This window comes from Protobothrops mucrosquamatus, unplaced genomic scaffold (genome assembly GCF_001527695.2).
Source record: "Protobothrops mucrosquamatus isolate PMUCROS unplaced genomic scaffold, P.Mucros_1.0 scaffold52, whole genome shotgun sequence".
NCBI lineage: Eukaryota > Metazoa > Chordata > Lepidosauria > Squamata > Viperidae > Protobothrops > Protobothrops mucrosquamatus.
Window position 1 is genome coordinate 733,200 of NW_015386433.1, and position 19,526 is coordinate 752,725.

Below are 19,526 nucleotides of genomic sequence, written 5' to 3' on the forward strand. Positions count from 1 at the left end.
TTGGACAGCCATTTATCCGAAATGGTATAGGGTTTCCTGCCTGAGCAGGGGGTTGGACTAGATGACCTCCAAGGTCCCTTCCAACTTGATGATGATGATGATGATGATGATGATGATGATGATGAGATGATGATGATGATGTAGAATTTTCCTAAATTAAATTTATTCAAGCTATCGGTCTTTGGCTGATATGATGTAGGCATTCAATGCTATGACTAATTATTAGGTTATCAATATTTCTATTATTGAAATAGGTGCATTTTCTCAATTGATGTCAAGATTTTAAAGTTGTCTACTTGTTCAGCAAAATTGCACTAACTATGATTGAAGCTGTAAATTATGTGTAAGATTGCAGCCCAAGGTATTTAACTTTTTTAAAAAATAATGAAACAAAAGCTAAATGCAAATTTATTGACAAATGAGGTACTACATTTTCAGGAATCTATAAAGATAGAATTATAAAGCAATATAAACCTGAAATACATGTATAATTCTTATAAAACATAAATGTCTAAATCTGTAGACTTTTATATGAGCTGTTAAAAAAACAGAACCTTGGCTAATGTAAACTAATCTAGATTTCATGAAAGAAAAGTTCTTAAGGTGTTTATGCTTTCTAGCCACACTTGCTCTCTGATGTTATTCAGCTGGTTAAAGTAGTAAAACTTCACAATGACCTACCTGTGATTAAACCCTATAGACTTCATCTTCTGCATAACCATATTTATAACTGCACAATCCTTCACTACTTGTGATTGATTCAATATTTAGTCATAATTAAAGTAAAAATGCCTTAAGAAGGGTTGAGTGGGGTGAGCTTTTAAAAAATCAAGATGTCAATCATAATTATGCATTCAATGCTCCACCCTTTCCACATGAGATTCAACACATGTGAAAAGATTGTGTTTTTATAGCTGCCATGTTTCCTTCTTACATATATCCTTATGAACACTACTGAATTTAAGTCCTACTACTTATAATTTATCTATGCTACATATAATTTATTTCCCAATAAATACAAATATCATTACTCGTACCAACAATACTACTACCAACAGATGCAGATATTTGCTTTAACTCTTACCAATGAGCAAACGCTTTCTTGTTCTAACTGATCCACAGTCCATACCGCAGGCAGAAAATTTTGACCAGGTTGTGAATAGGCAGTCATCTTGGCAAGGAATTTGGCAGAGTTGTGTTAAGGGTGGTAAAGGCCCTGCATATTTGAGGCATTCACCAATATCAACTTGGCTGCCATCTTGTTTGCGACATGTAATAGCTGGAAGCAGGAAAGCAGAAGAAAGTATACAAACTAACAGACCTTTTATGTGTTAAACAATGTAACAGCTAACAACAGGCACCCATATTTGATTTAAGAGCAAGGCAATATGTTCATGAATAATATTATTTCCCCTGGGAACTCTCCACAATGGATTCATTTTCAAATATCAGGAAACACAGAATAATGCACATCTCCTATGTAATTCAAATCAGCAGTTGATCCAAACAGTGTGACATAGAAGTACAATAAAAATATACTGTGAAGGAAAGTATACTATTTATTATTATCCACTTTACAGCATAATTTAACTTCTCTGTATAACTAATTTGAAGAATAATAGATTTTAGGGGGGAAAAAACCTGATTCTTGCTCCAATTCTAAATATACTGAAATTATGCATGTGTAAACATATTTCAATCTGGAAACAGCTGTTCTTGGAAAATAAAATTGGTAGGAAAGCAGAAACAATGTGTATCTGAATATTATAATGAAGTGTAATGAAACACAAAAGATCTCCTTTCCAGCAACAATGCCATAAAGAAATTTGTAGACATGAAGGCATTTGATAATAGAATACATTCCTATAACTTACAAAATACAACATACAGTTTCTTTGAAAGTGTCTATTGAATGATATTTCATTTCATACCATAACCTAACTGCTATTTTTGACTAGCAATTCTACCACTTCATAAACTCTTAACAAGCCATGGACAATTCACTTTCTCCAGCATCTTTTCATGCAACAGAGAAAAGGCTGCTTGTTCCAGTTCTATATAAAAAGCAAAAACCATACGAAATGCTTTTGGTAGCTAGCCATACACCCTGTTTTATGGGGATTTTCTTACTAATGTGTCATGCTGATTTCAAAAACATTTACTCCCAATAATGTATGGACTAGGGTCTAAGAGAAGATTTTATTTTGCAAATAAGACCTTCCCAGGTGATTCCATGACCCTGGGACACTGAAACCGTAATAAATATGAGTCAGTTGCCAAGCATCCAAATTCTGATCGTGTGACCATGGGAATGCTGCAATGGTTATAAGCATGAAAAATGGTTTAAGTCACTTTTTTTCAGTGCCGTTGTAACTTTGAATGGTCAAATGGTTGTAAATTGAGGATTATCTGTGCTCTTTAGGCCAACCAGCTCATTGGTTATTCATCTCATTTTTAAAAAATTAAAAGCTACGATTATTGGGGGAAGGGGGAGAAGAATAAGTCAAAAACTAAGTGAAAGGAAGTGGGCCCACAGGAAACTAGCAGGAGCTAATGTAACTACAAGTTTGTTTGCATGAATTACAAGCATCCATATGTCTTTCATTGTCTAGAGCAGGACAAAGGGAAAACAATTCCTCAGACCACCTCTGCTGCAGGTAAAGATACTGGCAAAACTATGCAGGTAATATTTTCTGAAAATTTAGATTTGCCCTTGGGTATCTCAATGCTGTGTCAGAAATAAATCAGTTCAGCTGCACAGATGATAGTGTACGAGCATACTAATATGAAACTGATTAAGGAATGTCAGAGTGCTCACAATGCAAGAGTACTCACACAGAGATGGCTATCTGGCATGAAATGAATGATTGCTGTCAAGGTATATATAGATAGCATTCTCTAACCCCCAAATATCTTTGCTATTAACAGAAAATGTTAATGATAAATTATTTAATAAGCCATAGAAAGAAAGCTGTGGTAAATAAAATAATAGTATGCTTATATACCAATCCATGAAAACCTTCAATTTATACACATTCTAAAACAATTTAAGTCGCATCCAAGTCCACTATTTTACTAGCATAGTGCAAATAGCATTTGAGACTAGAAATCAGTCTCTTATCACATTGTGCCAGGCTAATAATTAATCACTCTGCTCACATTAAATTGATTACAAGCATTAACACTAAGAATCAGAAATGTGCTTATTCTGGATTAACCACAAAGAATTGCAAAATACTCCCATAAACCACAAGGACGCAGTTGCCAATTATATCCAATTTAACAAGCATCCAGTTCACTTAACATACTATTCACCTGCTTGATATCTCAGGCTTCCTAAAAGAGTTATCCGAAATAAATTGCACTTCTAATTTTGCAAACAGAAGACTGATACAATTATAGCTGATAGTATTGCTTAAACTATACCACAAGGGAACATGGACTCATAAATTAATATTATGTGGATAATTAAATACAAAATCCGCCCGGTGTATGAAAATCATTTTTAATGAAAAAAAAATCCCTAAACTATTTATATTGCCTAGTCAAATACAACCAAATTATACAAGCTGTAAAAATGTACTGGTGTTATTAAATTGCTTTAAGGTATTTTATATTTCATACGAATTATGCATTATTTATTTCTATATATTTGTAATTGCCTGTTATCTTCAAAGACAATACGTTCATGACCCCACTTTTTCTTTTTAAAGCACATATTTACTCTGAAAATATATGTAGTTTTGAGTCCTCTTCATATTTATTTACTTCCTATGTTTTCTGGTGGACAAAAGGGCACACTGCACTGGATTATCTTACATTCTTGTTTTTTCTTTGGGTAGCAATTAATTTAATTCTTTCTTCTAGTTCTTACCTACAGACCTACATTCCTCCAATTAGATGAGTTATGATCTATGTTTACAATACAGGCATGTCAAGAAAAGCTTTCTGCCCAAGTTGGAATACAATTGCCATCAATACTTTTCTAATATCATGCAAAGATAAAAAAAAAAAAAATCCAGATGAGTCATCTTGTTGTTCTAATCTCTCTTGTATGATTAGAACAAGTCGTATGAGTCACAACTGTTAGTTTTTGCCCTTGAAGATTCTTCAGCAAACTGTTGAGTTTTTGAAGATCAGGAATGTAATTCTATGAAATAGCAGCATCAAATGCTTAATGCATAGACGTTGCCTACTTTCAGTTGTGAGTTTCAAACTAGTATTAGAGCTAATTCCTGAGAATATACATAGATTTAGTTATTTAAAAGTGTAGAAGAATTTAGCAAAGCCTTCTGAATAAAGCCAGAATTTTAAGAATATAGTCAGTTTTTTGCATTTTTCATATGCCATTGTGTATTTTGATGGTACGCTGGGGCTTGCACTCCTAAGCCCTCCCTCCCCCCTTAAACTTTGTAGTTATTTCTCCAAAGTTGCTGCTGCTATTAACACAATATGTGAATTGATTTATTGTGTTAAGTACATAGCAAGTAAGGAGTTGGGGAGAAAAAAGTAGAGGAAATTGGAAATGTTTTCACTGACAGAACTGAAAATTAAAGTTGTAGCATATTCATTTACATGGGTATGATCTGAAACAAAAGCATAATTATGCAAGACAGATAGAGTCAGAGTTCTCTTGAAGGATGACCCCTTATGTTATTTTTTTTATTCACTCCTGAACACATCCCAGCTCAGCATGATTAAAAAAAAAAGAAAGCTGAAAATACAAACATATTACTTTAATTATAACAGCAATGTGAGCATTTATTCCAATTACAATTGGGAACTGACAAGGGTAGGCTTTTCCATGTTTTCACTTAATTGTTGCCAACTTCATTTAATTTCTAATTAACCCAGGAAAAACAGCACCCAAGCTAAATGAGAAAGATTAACTATCAAGCATATGCATATTTGAACCATTCTTTTCTGATGTAGCTAAACTCAGTATCCACATTTGGCACAGAAAGGCAAAGTCCAAGACTGAAGCCAACATCTTTCTATTGCTGCTTTACTATTCATTTATTAATTTAATGACAGACATTCTACCCCCCCCAGAAGAAAAGCCCAGGACCAAGTGGTTGGATCCCTCTACATACAGCTTAGAGCAGAAGAGCACAATGCTGGGCTCCTCGTGGCTAATTAGCCAGAAAACCCCAAAGATCCTCTAAAAGTTGTCACCAAACTGCACCTTTGAATGTGAAAGGAGGGGGAAGTTATTAAAACCCTTGTGGAGCAATTATATTAGCCATGTTTAATTAATGTAATTTGTTTTAATTAAAATGCAAATTGAATTAAATCACATTGAGTTGTTATCCTGGCCCCAGTTTTATCTTGGCTTACTATCTGGAGTGTAGCCCTGATGTGTTAGTTAAAAGCCATTCATGTCTCTTGTCCTGAAAAATGATGTGCTACCTGGTCTGGAGGGATTCTGGGAAAGTGAAAATGGAAACTATAGCAGCAACAGCAGCAGTCACAGCATAATCTAGTGCTCCTCAGCACCACTCATATCCCTATTGCTTCTTGCTGCTTGCTTCACTTACTGGAAAGATTTCTAAACTGATACTGAAGAGGGGATTTTGTTTAGACCTCTCCAGTTTATATGCTAAATCTGGGATTGATTGTGTACCAACAATGTTCTGTCCTTGAAACTCTATATATTGAATAACAGGACACCTCAAAATGCAAGCACAGATTCAACAGAACACGAACAGCTGAGGAAGGAAAAATCTTCATGAAAGTGTAAACCCAATAGTGATCGCCATATGATGAATATCATGAATTAGTTTTAGTGCTTCTAACCTCTTGCTTGTAGACCTGGACCACATGTCTCTTGGGCACCTGGGCTGTCTTGCCGAACATACCATGGTACAAGTTGGCATCGGCGCCATTTGTGTGTCTTCCATCTGCAGCAAAAAAAAACAAACACCAAATGACTATGTGAACACAGGTCACAGTAATTGTTGTCTAACAATTACTGTAAGTCTAACAAAAGTGCAATCTCAAGCTGATCCTTGCTGGTGCTGAAAAATAGGATCATACTTGAATGGTTTGACTGGCAAAGGACATTTTAAAATAGCAATAATCATCATTCAGAAGAAAGCAGTGGCAATCTATTATTTTATTAGCAAGAAAATTACATATATGCTCTGATCACAGCTTCATTACTTGCAAGAGATTCTAAAGATTCTTAAATATAGACACAGAAAAATAATCACATGACTTTTCATTTAACTTCATGCTTTGCTCTGTTCACTTACACTGAAATTAAAGTTTAACTTGTTATCTTTACCTTGATTATCTTCATATCTTTAAAAAAAATGTGGTTGAAGGGCAATTTTTGTAGCCAGCAACTAGATGGCTGTTTGCATTTAGAACTTTTCAGTCTAATCTGTAACCCTGGGTTTGCCTGATCATCTTCCATTCAAGCACCCCATCATTCTAAAACTTTAATTAGCTTTTTCAGGCTAGCCCTTTCCCCAATGCTGGACATATAAGACAGGCTTTTTATAGTTTCATAAATAAAGGAAAATGGCAAAATGCTATCAAAGGTATAACTTCCCCCAAAAGAAACTTCCATCTCCCTCCATGTATGTAACATGGGTCACATCTAAAACATTTAAGTGTGATTCTTGGCTCCCCCCCAAAAGGCAACCCTTCTGTGTTCTAGACTGAGAGAGGACAAAAGGAGTTTTAATTAAAAATAAAGTGTCACCTATAAAACAAGCAGACAGGAGAAGGATCACAGTCTTTTTCTTCATATAAGGTCTCTGGGCAGTCACGGCCCCCATTTGCCGGGAGCTGCAAGGTGACTCGATGTCGAGACTGTTTTGACACAGTAGCAACTGACCCTATGAACAAACATACAAATATTCATTTTGCTTCTCTTGTTATTGGACCACTGTACTGAAATTTGAGAAATTATAAAGACACTGCTCTACTAGTTGCTGACTACTTCAGAATACATTTTAAATATATTTGAAAAACCATAAAACAAACATAATTTAACTATTAGGTTAAAACAAAGTATAAATAAACGATGCACTTGCACAGAAAAAAACCCCAAATCATGTATTATACTGTCATAGTTTATATCTGAATATTTTATAAAGTTCTCACATTTATTTTCAAAGTGATTTTCTATATATATTCAGTTCAACTATAATGCCTTTGGAAGGTTGTATCTTACATTTAATATATCCTTCCCTTGATTTAGGCATCTAAGATCATCAGTATTTCATGCATATCTCTCATGTACAGTCAAATACTCTTATTTATTTACCTCTTGCACACTCTTCCAAACTATGCTGCACCCCTGTGCACCCTTCCTGATCCCACAACCCAATATTGTTTTGATCATAGATAATCTTGCAGTTTCCATCAATGGTGGGCACTTACTAAGATATTTATATTGCCAAACTCATAACAAAAGCATTTTTATTGCTGATCAAGAATTAGAAAGATACAAGTTTATTTCACCATTCAATTGTGAAGCTTTCTGAATGAGACCATTATAACCTTTCATACTTTCCTGACAGAATGAAACACTAAAGGTAATAAAGGTGAAGAGGAACAGACTTCAATGCATTTCCTTGCATTCTTGAAGGACTGATGAGATATGAATGAAATTCATAAATAAATCATCTTATTTAATAGAGATGCCAATCCTGACATCCAGCATAGTTGTTCATTGCTGCCATGTTTACATGGAGGTGCAAATGCAATGAATTGTTGTGTTATAAAAATAAATGATATCGATACTGCAATTAAAGAACTACCAAAGTATTATCCACCCTGTCCAGTACTCTATACTTAACACATTGGAACCACATACTGTATCTAGTTCCTGCTCTTTGCTATCATATTAAATATTTCAGGCACTTCTTTAAAGCCTAGAGTTTCAACATGCTCTTTGTTTTCAGTTACAGGTTTAATCTGCCTAATCCTTTATTAGTTGGTAAATACTTTAATTAGCAACCAGAGTAGCTGTAAAAATAACCCTGTATTGATCTCACGTTTTACACAACACGGAGCACAGGCTGTGAACTAAACAGGGTATCTTTTCAGTACAACAAGGACAGGACTTAGCAAAGAAGGAGTGAAAGCAAACACCATATGCCACAAGGAGATTAACTCACATAAATGAGGAATTATATTATTGACTGTAGCAATAACAGTGCATACATATTAAGATAAATGCCTCCTGCTAGAGACAAAGGGATAAAGCATAAATATGTGGACAAAATTCAGGCCATCAAAACTACTTTGGAAATATAGAAGAAATTCAAAATAAATATAACATGTAAAATTGTAATTTCAACCAGTTACATTAAACATCTGATAAGATGTGCTCAGTTAAGATTCCTAAACTTTATCTGCATGGTGTTTATTTTTCCAGAATAGTATTTTAATATCTATAACTTCTATCTTCTATGAAAAATATAGAATAAAAAAGGAGGGAAAATATCTCCTCATTCTACTATTGTTCATATGTTAGAAAAGGCATAAACCCTCTGTACTGCTGAACAGGAAGGTGAAATTTATTGGATACTAATATGGTTCATTAATTGGTTCCAGGATGTGTGATGAGTTAATAATGATGATGATGATGATGATGATGATGATGATGATGATGATGATGATGATGATGATGATGATGATGATGTTGGAAGGGACCTTGGAGGTCATCTAGTACAACCCCCAGCTCAGGTAGGAAATCTTATACTATTTCAGACAACTGGATGTCCAGTCTCTTCTTAAAAACTTGTTGGAGCATTCACAACTTCTGGAGGCTTGTTCCACTGACTAATTGTTCTGTCAGAAAATTTCTCTTTAGTTCTATGTTGCTTCTCTCTTTGGTTAGTTTCCATTCATTGCTTCTTCTCTTGCCTTCAGGTGCTTTGGAGAATAGCTTGACTTCCTCTTCTTTGGGGCAACCCTGAGATATTGGAACACTGCTATCATGTCACCCCTTGTCCTTCTCTTCATTAAACTAGACATACCCAATTCTAGCAACTGTTCTTTATATGTTTTAACCTCCAGTCCCGATTATCTTTGTTTCTCTTCTCTGCACTCTTTCTAGAGTCTCAACATCTTTGAGATAACTACCTAACAAAATTTTCCCATAAGGAATAATGTAGTGAGTCACAAGGCATCTGACATTGACAGGTTCTAGCTTACGCATTGAAAACCAAACAAACAATGAGTACTAGGACAAAATTTTCATGACAAAATGCATTGAGTACCAAATATGATGAGTTCCAAAGCAGCTGAGTAACAAAGTATTATTGTATATATCAGGTCACTTTCTTAATTTCCATTATATCCCTCTATAAATTGAACAAATGTAATCAATACCAGACATGTGTGCAGAGTCAACTTAAAGAACACTTCTGTTTAAAATTATATTAATATTTACCAAACTGAGAGATCCATCTCAATAGGAAGGTTAGACTTTAATCAATGGATAAAAAAAGATCAGAAGAAATAATGAAGGCTATTTACTAAAACATAATGCTCATAGAGATGGGGAAAATAACTATGAAAATCAGTAAGAATTACAGATACCTTTCAGTGAGTAGATTTGGGGGTCAAGATCATGCAGAAGGTGGGACTTTAGATAACACATTAATTAGTTCAACATAGTTTTCAGTATTATTTTTTTTTTTGAATGCTCAAGCAATTTTTTTATTTGTTAATGCATTTCTTTTTTGTTTAATTTGATTCAATTTACACATAGATATGTGACATCCTAATCAGGATGGGCTACAAATCAATCTATCAAATAAAATTATTGAAAACAGAAACACTGTAATCATTGCAACTGTTGCCCAGAATAACACAGAGACAGAAAGATAGATCTTTTATCTTCCTACAAACACCTGATATAGAAAGATTTGTTCTGGAACAGAAAGTTATGTTCTTTTCCTCCGGCCACTTTTAAAAGGCTGAAAGAGGTTCCTGATACAGATATATTTCTTCCCCAACAGAAAAAAAGCTATTACATTTTAATCAAGCAATAAGAACCAGAATGCTAAAATAATCCAAAACGCTGTAATAGATACTCTTAAATAATTGACCGATAAAGTAGAATTTCAATGCGTTTTGGAAGTAGTTGCAGCATATTTAATTACAGTTCATTTAATTCTACTGAGTTTATTAGCAGCCATTGAAAAATCAGTTACTGTTAAAACTCCAATTATATTTGCTTAAATCACATTGAAATCTCACAACATAAACCTTGAAGACTTGTGATGAGGTTAACAACCTGGAGAAGGAATTCAAATTATTTATCTATAAAAGTCAAGCCAGTACCTTCTTGACATAAAGAAGGACACAATGTCCAATCACTGTAAGGAGTCACAATGCAGTCTTTCCTGCAGGGCAATAAACAAGGTCTAACAGTTTCAGGACGAAGGTTTTCGGGACACCTATAAAAAACAATGAAAACATTAAATGTTCAGTGAAAACCATATGGTACTTGTCAAAGTTGTAATAGAAAAGATGAAAAGGAAATAATTTTTTTTAAAAGAAAATTTCATTACCTTTCAGAATCATGGATCACATTGTTCATTTATTCCACACTGATGTTTCTGTACCTAGTGGGGGGGGGGGGGTTTGCATCCCAATAACTCAGAGGAAGTCTCTGCTAAACCATAACAACTGAACAATATCACAAAAGTCTTCTCTATACTCAAGAGAATTTCAGCAGTTTTTGTGGTTATGCAATGGAATACAATTTTCTATATTTGGCATAATTCAGTAGTAACTGTACCAGGATTATTTCATAGGTTGATCACAGTCATAAATTTGATTAATAGAATTTTGAACGGAAGCTGTATCTGAAGTCTGGAAAGATATTTTGTTTTGTGCAAGAAATAGGAAAGGATACTCCAGGGAAATGCACACTAGTCTGATTAAATCGGAGGGCAATAAACTGCCAGATCATAATTCAACATGGATTATCAAAAATTGAAAACAGAATTATTACCATACGGTAGATTCATCATATTATTCCCTATAATTCCCTAACTCAACTGTTCATCTAAAGGTGTCTATTACATATTCCATCTTCTGATCATAGTATTTGTTTTCTTGCTTTTAAATCAAGTTGTTGAGATTATAATTACATCTGCAGCTATCTCTCTTTCTCTCTCAAACCTGCAACCTTATTCAAGGTCAAATTAAAATGAAGTCATATAAACTGAAGTCTGTTACTCTAAAAATAAAGCCGATAATATTGATTGTATCTTTTCCCACTAATTCTTTTTATTAAGAGAAGTAAAATCATGGTTCTCATTTGCACTTTTATGTACATCTTCTGCTCTTTAAAATCTTATTAAGTGACATGAGCATGATGGTTCAAGACATTAACTAACATATTTCAGTTTTTCCTTCATGAGACCCCATCTATTATACTGTATATTGCTACTAACATATTGGAAACCTAGTGATCAATATGTACATTTGGAAATAACACTTCTAATAGATGCAGCTGTTTTGTAAACTAGAATAAAATACTGTAGTTTCAATCCAATGCATTTGTATGAACAAATTTGGATCTGTTTTTAACATTATTCCATTCTGTTCTGAGTTCCATTCTGACATGGAATTATGTCTATAAATACAAGTAGTTTAGAAGACATTTAGGTACTAGTGTTATATTTACTTTTTGGGTGGTACTTGTCCCATGTTGAGTCTCACACAGATGACTTTCCTTGTTTGCATTCCAACAGCACAGGTAGCTTCTCCATTCCAACCAGCGGAAGAGTTGAATGCAGACACAGAAGTATCTTCTATGCATTGCCCCCACTGTCCAGTCTGCCAGTGATAAACTGTGCAAGGATGTTCATTGCAAGTGCGTGTTTCCTGTAGCATGCTGATATTTGGGCACTGAAGGCCACCTAGAAGAAATAATGTTGGAATATACAATAGGAGAAATAAAAAGAATTGTAACTGTAATGGGGAATAAATAGATGATATATCAAGTATTCCTACTCTCCCACCCAAATACATCATTTTAATCAAGGTGGGTAGAAAAAAAATAGACAAGCATTAAGCTGTTTGTTATACTAAGCTTTTGATTGAAAGGGCTCTTCAGCTGTAGCCTGAATGCTCTTCTCTGAAAACAACATGAAATATATCCATGCATCTAGAAAAGACACAAAAAGGGATCTTGTCCAGTGTTTTCTCTGATTATATGATTTTATGTGTCAGATGCTTTTGTTTAAAATCATAGCTAAAATTATACATTAATCTACAACTTTCAATATTTTTGTCATAAGATATTGAATAGAATTATCTCAACTTATGCACCAGTCTGTATTATCCCCTCTTCTCCATACACCACAGCTGAACATTTCCAGAATTAATTAACCATATCATTACGTTATTATATCTGAACTGGGAAACTGTAGTTAATAAGACTAGGAAAGTTCAGCATCTGAACCTAGCTTCAAATTAAGAAGGCAGCAGCCAATTTTTTAATTTTTGTAACCAAAGATCCTTAGTAAGAACACAATGGGAATGTATGAGTGATTATAAGCAGAAAAGAGACACAATGAGTCTTTTGATATTTCTGAACTATGTCATTATATATGTCCCATGTTACATTGCATTTTTAGATACAATAAGTAATAAGAGATTGTGGATGTTTAATCTAAAAATCCATTAGATCACATTACTTGGGACAAAAGTAGAACTGAATTAGCATTAAGAGACTATTTTCATTACCTATGGCTATCAGAATGTCTTCAAATGAATATCACTAACAAACAAAACATTAATTGGAAATTACAGCCTCTCTCTCTCTCTCTCTCTCTCTCTCTCTCTCTCTCTCTCTCTCTAAGAAGAAGAAGGAGGAGGAGGAGGAGGAGGACAGTGATGAAGATGCACTGAAATTAGTATATCAGGAAGGCTTACTGATTACTGGAGAGACCAAACTGGCCTACAAGAAAGACCAAATGAATAACAGAATAGAGGCATGGGAAGACAAAGCACTAAGCACTACATGGCCAGTACATTAAAAAAAATAGCTGGGAAAGCAAATAATAACAAGACCTGGCAATGGCTAAGAGCAGGAAAATTGAAGAAAGAGACTGAGGGACTAATTCTGACTACACAAGACCAAGCCTTAAGGACAAATGCATACAAAGCCAAAATTGAGAAGACAGCAACAGACAGTAAGTGCCACCTATGCAAAGAAGCTGAAGAAACAGTGGACCACCTGGTAAGCTGCTGCAAGAAGATCGCACAGACTGACTACAAACAGCGGTATGACAAAGTAGCAACAATGGTGCATTGGAAGATCTGCAAGAAGTATCATTTGCCTGTAAACAAGAACTGGTGGGATCATAAAATAGAGAAAGAAATAGAAAATGATAAAGTTAAATTGCTCTTCGACATTATAATTAAAACAGACAAGCACCTGCCACACAACACCCCAGACATAACAATTGTTGATAAGACAAAAAAAGTCTGGCTAGTGGACATGGCAATGCCTGGAGACAGCAGAACAGATGAGAAAGAACTGGAAAAGATAACAAAATAAAAAGCTACAAAGCTACAAACAGAAGTAGAATGACTGTGGCAAAGGCAAGCAAGGGTAGTACCAATAATAATAGGCACCTTGGGTGCAATCCCAAAACAACTGGAGCACTACTTGAACAATTTGGATTTGATAAATTTGGATTTGACAAATTTGCCATTAGTCAATTGCAAAAGGCGGCCTTACTATGAACAGCTTCCATCCTGCGATGATATCTGTAATACCATCAAACATCCACATCTGCCTATTCGAGGTCCTTGGTAAGGACTTGGTAGGTAGACAAAATGCCAAATCCAGTCTGAACATCTGGCTGACTATGCAATGATCAATAATAATAATAATAATAATAATAATAATAATAATAATAATAATAATAATAATAATAATAATAATAATAATAATAATAATAATAATAATAATAATAAAAAAGTTGGAAGGGATCTTGGAGGTCATCGAATCCAACCCTCTGCTCAGGCAGGAAACCCTACACCATTTCGGACAAATGGCTGCCCAGTCTTTTCTTAAAAACTTCCAGTGTTGGAGCATTCACCGCTTCTGGAGACAGGCTATTCCACTGGTTAATTGTTCTAACTGTTAGGAAGTTTCTCCTTAGTTCTAGGTTGCTTCTCTCCTTGATTAGTTTCCATCCGTTGCTTCTCGTCCTGCCTTCAGGCGCTTTGGAGAAAAGCTTGACTCCCTCTTCTTTGTGGCAGCCCCTGAGATATTGGAACACTGCTATCATGTCCCCCTCGTCCTTCTCTTCATTAAACTAGACATACCCAATTCCAGCAGCCTTTCCTTATATGCTTTAGCCTCCAGTCCCCTAATCATCTTTGTTGCTCTTCTCTGTATTCTTTCTAGAGTCTCAACATCTTTTTTACATCATGGTGACCAAAACTGGATGCAGTATTCCAAGTGTGGCCTTTCCAAGGCATTGTAAAGTGGTATTAATACTTCACATGATCTTGATTCTATCCTTCTGTTAATGCAGCCCAGCACTGTATTGGCTTTTTTGGCAGCTGCAGCACACTGCTGGCTCATATTTAAGTGATTGTCCACTAGGATTCCAAGATCCCTCTCACAGTTACTACTATTGAGCAAGGTACCCCCTATACTATACCTACACATTTCGTTTTTCTTGCCTAAATGTAGAGCCTTACTTTTTTCACCATTGAATTTCATTTTGTTAGATAGCGCCCAGTGTTCAAGTCTGTCCAGATCCTCCTGTATCTTAAGCCTGTCTTCTGGAGTGTTGGCTATTCCTGCCAGCTTGGTGTCATCTGCAAATTTCATGAGTTCCCCATCTATCCCCTCATCCAAATCATTGATGAAGAGGTTGAAGAGCACTGGGCCCAGAACAGAGCCCTGGGGCACCCCATACACACTTCCCTCGTAGATGCGGTTCCATTGAGGACCACACGCTGAGTACGGCCAGTCAGCCAGTTACAATTCCATCTGGTGGTGATGCTATCTAACCCACATTTTTTTATCTTATCGAGTAGTAGGTTGTGATCTACTTTATCAAATGCCTTAATGAAATCCAAGTAAATTATATCCACAGCATTTCTCTGGTCCACTAATTTTGTCACCTGGTCAAAGAATGCAATAAGGTTTGTCTGGCATGATCTGTTTTTGACAAACCCATGTTGGCTTTTGGTATTGAGTTTGTTTGCCTCTAGGAGGTGTTTGCTGTTTCGTTGCTTGATTATCTTTTCCAGAATCTTCCCAGGTATTGAGGTCAGGCTGATACGTCTGTAATTTCCTGGATCCATTTTTTTTCCTTTTTTGAAGAACCCTTGATGTAGTCGAGAAAAGGTCAGGAGACCATCAAGGGGTCACGAGGTCCTAGAAACTTTTTATATCAAGTCACCAAGACTCTAGTGTAGACGGTCAAGGAACTCTTGGAACCCCACATTAGGTAGACCAGGACCACTAAACTTGAGCAGATCGCTGGACAGGTGCTCACTTACCATTTTCTTGCCTATCTTAACGTGTTTCTATTCTGTTTTTTATGGCATATATTTATATGTAAATGTATATGTATATGTATACACGCACACACACACAAACACATATTTTTAAACAAGATATATAATGCCAAACAGGTCTTATGACCTGCTCTGTTTTTGTTCACCAGTACTTCAAATTCTCAGTAATAGTATGCTAGTGCTACGAAGTAAGAACCAAAAATATATCAGGGATTAATTATTTGTTTACTAACTTTAAAAAGCAAAGTGGCTGTTGTGTCTGCATGTATACACTAACTTCATCAGAGAAAGAGGTAAGATTAGTAATTTTATTTCTTTCCCCATCTTATCTTTTCTTGGCTTGAAACTCAACATTAAGAAAACCAAGAGCATGGCATCCGGCCCTCTCAATTCCTGGCAAATAGATGGGGAAGAAATGAAGGTAGTGACAGATTTTATCTTCTTGGGCTCCAAGATCACCTCAGATGGGGACTGCAGCCAAGAAATTAAAACACGCTTGCTCCTAAGGAGGAAAGCTATGGCAAATCTAGACAGCATACTAAAAAGCAGAGACATCACCCTGCCAACAAAAGTACGTATAGGCAAGGCATGGTTTTCCCAGTTGCAATGTATGGCTGTGAAAGCTGGACTGAGAAAGGCTGAATGCAAAAGAATTGAGGCCTTTGAACTATGGTGCTGGACAAGATTCCTGCAAGTCCCCTGGACTGCAAGGCGATCAAACTGGTCAGTCATAGAGGAGATCAACCTTGACTGCTGTTTAGAAGCAAGAGCCTGAAGTTGAAACTCAAGTACTTTGGCCACCTAATGAGGAGGAAGGACTCACTGGAGAAGGGCCTAATGCTGGGAAAGAGTGAGGGCAATAGAAGAAGGGGATGACAGAGAATGAGGTGGCTGAATGGAGTCACTGAAGCAGTAGGCATGAGCTTAAATGGACTCCAGAAGATGGACAGGAAGGCCTGGAGGAATGTTGTCCATGGGGTCGCGATGGGTCGGACATGACTTCGCAACTAACAACAACATCTTTTCTTAATTCTCAACCAGAATTATCATCATGTTTCTAAAGCAACTAAAAGATGCTATTGAGATGTGTATTCAGAAAGAAGATTAAGAATTTTTTTAGCTGTGGCAATGGCCATCAGAAGCCATGCTCTACACTTAATTAAGCCAGGAACTTTCTTTTTCTACTTATTATTATATTCCTTCACCATTTTGTCACCAATTTTTCTATTGATTTGAATATAAGAGTTTGCAGAAAACAATATCTACTAGTCTCCCTTGAGTTTGACTTACATATGCTATAATTGCCATATGCCATAACTGCCACTTCCTGACAGTTAGAACAATTAACCAATGGAACAACCTGCCTCCAGAAGCGGTGAATGTGCCAACACTGGAAGTTTTTAAGAAGAAACTGGACAGCCATTTGTCCGAAATGGTATAGGGTTTCCTTCCTGAGGAGGGGGTTGGACTAGATGACCTCCAAGGTCCCTTCCAACTTTATTGTTGTTGTTGTTATTATTATTATTATTATTATTATTATTATTATTATTATTATTATTATTATTATTATTATTATTATTATTATTATTATTATTATTATTATTATTTTCCAGTGTGCTTCAACAAACATTGTAAACAGCAGTGATGTGCATATTGGGAGAAAATTACACTGTTTACTGATTATTTATATTATCAGGCACCAATTTTTGTTCCCTCATCTGGAAATAATTAGCTTGATTATGACACTGGTTAAAAAGTCAGGCCTACTTTCATAATTTAATTATGATATTCAGAAAGGTAGAAGAAATACCATATAATTAAACTGCTTTGTCATAAAAACTGAGAATTGCCAAAATACAATCACGTTTTTAATCTTGCAGGCAGGAAAATCTGATATAGTCAGATATTCACTGTGTTACTATGTAAAAGAAGCTTCTTAAATTTGCCACATTTTAAAATGAGTTTCATTTCATATAGAGATAAGTGATCTGCACTGACAGTATCCTAATCATCTTCCAGATTCTGGGATAATTTTTTGCCAAATCCGAAAACCTATTATCTCTTGTCTTTCCCCATTATCTGATTATATTTCAATAATGGCACTTGCCTAAATATGGTTTCATCACCTCCCAGCCATTGTTGCAGGTTTATCAATATGCTAAATATCTAAAATGTTCTACACTGTGAACAAAGGAATATAGTTAATATCTATTGCCTTAGAAAAGCTAAGAGCTTAAGGCTCAATATTACTTCTTTACATGGCTCTCAAGCCTTTAGCATCATGAAAAATTAAGCATGAAACAATTTGAGGCTCATTTGTGGCTCATAAATCATAGAGCTGGAGTACCTATGCTTGGAAAAACCTCCACCTTCCTGTTGAAAAAGCTTTTAAAAATGTATTTATAGGCTGCCATATGCCAAAGGCTTAGAGGTGGAGAGAGTAACAGATGTTTTGAGTTATAAAAGTAGATCTATTCCTCCCTTTGGACTCCTAGCAGATTTGTTCCAAAGTTTCTGGGGAAAGAGACATTTGAAAATATATATAGCTTATCATATTTTTTTCTTGGCTCTCTCCCTGCTCTCTCTGAGAGAGAGAGAGAGGGGGGGAGGGAGGGAGGGAGAGAGGGAGAGGGAGAGAAGGAGGGAGAGAGGGAGGGAGAGAGGGAGAGAGAGAGAGAGAGAGAGAGAGAGAGAGAGAGAGAGAGAGAGAGAGGGAGGGAGGGAGGGAGGGAGAGAGAGAGAGAGAAACAGACACATGGATTACAGGGGAAAAGGTAACAACTTCCCAAAACAATAGCTGATGGGAACAAGTGATCCGTATATAGCTTCAAACATATTTCTTCTACACAGATAGCTTCTGAATTTTTACTAACATTTTGACCAGAAGCTAGTACTGCTTCCAAGAGCCAACCAATTTTTTCCCTATCTCAATCACTAATGTATATATTTTAAAGTTTAAATCAAAACATTTTTTCTTCCTCATTCCACTTTTAATCTAAATATGTGAATTATATAATATGAAATTCTGGGATGATTAAGTAGTCATTAACAAGTAAACAGTAGAAACTATGTAAATATTTTAGTCTTGGAGGTATTAAGAATTCAATTCTGCAGGAAGACTAACACTACTTTTACTGAGATTGGCTATAATAAGAGAATCCTAGAGGTCTGACTGTATTATTATCAGTTCCTCCATCTTACAGTTCAATTTAGTAGGGAGGTATATGTCTCAGCTGCTTCCTAATGTTATAGTTCTGGACTTAGAAAATACTTTAGTCCTTTTTGCATAGGGAACAGATTCTGCAGATCTCTGTTAATTCTTTATTCTGTAAAGTTATACTTTTCAAAGATTATTCTTTTAAACATTTTTGTATATATCTCCTTGAAAATAACTCTTATTAATGCAACTTTCTCAAATGTATGTTGGATGATAATGGGTTCAGTTCATTGGTGCTAATCAACACAGAGCTTTCTGCTAATTCAGGTTCTGTTTTTCCAAGCCACACTATTTCTTTTCTACTGAAATCTGTGGCAGATTTCTTTTATTTCCCTAGTAGAAATAGAATACGAATTAACTAATTGTCTTCCACTTTGAAATGTAAATTGTCTGAGAATGGTCATAAACTCAATGATATATATATATGTTTTCTGAGGTTGTATGTAGGTCTTTAGTTATTCGGGTTTTCTCCCGCGTAGAATTAGAAGTGTCTTGGCGATGTTTCGACGAAGTCACATTCGTCATCTTCAGGCTGGTGTCTTCAGCTTCGTGCTTCTGGGTGTAGTGTGTGTGATCGCAGCAGTTTCTTCCTTTTAACTGCCAGTGGGGTTTGAGCTGATTGGGTGGGAGCTTGGCTGTGTTCTGATTGGGTGGAGGTGTGTTCTGATTGGTTAAGGAGCTTGGCTGTGCTCTGATTGGATGGGGGGTTGGCTGTGCTCTGATTGGATGGGGGAGTGTTCTGTTTGGGTGGGGGCTTTGTTGTGCTCAGGTTAGTTTGAGT

At 35.7% G+C, this 19,526-nt stretch overlaps 1 protein-coding gene across 1 annotated transcript in view; it reads right to left on the reverse strand.

The window, feature by feature from the left end:
- Positions 1 to 19,526, reverse strand: part of THSD7A (thrombospondin type 1 domain containing 7A) — a 208,973-nt gene that overhangs the window by 51,192 nt on the left and 138,255 nt on the right. Inside the window, exons 9-13 of the mRNA XM_015811827.1 lie at positions 11,663 to 11,897; positions 10,309 to 10,424; positions 6,710 to 6,845; positions 5,797 to 5,900; positions 1,085 to 1,279 (exon numbers count right to left, since the gene is read on the reverse strand). Coding sequence (XP_015667313.1) covers positions 1,085 to 1,279; positions 5,797 to 5,900; positions 6,710 to 6,845; positions 10,309 to 10,424; positions 11,663 to 11,897 — 786 coding nt within the window. The remainder of the gene's footprint in view (positions 1 to 1,084; positions 1,280 to 5,796; positions 5,901 to 6,709; positions 6,846 to 10,308; positions 10,425 to 11,662; positions 11,898 to 19,526) is intronic.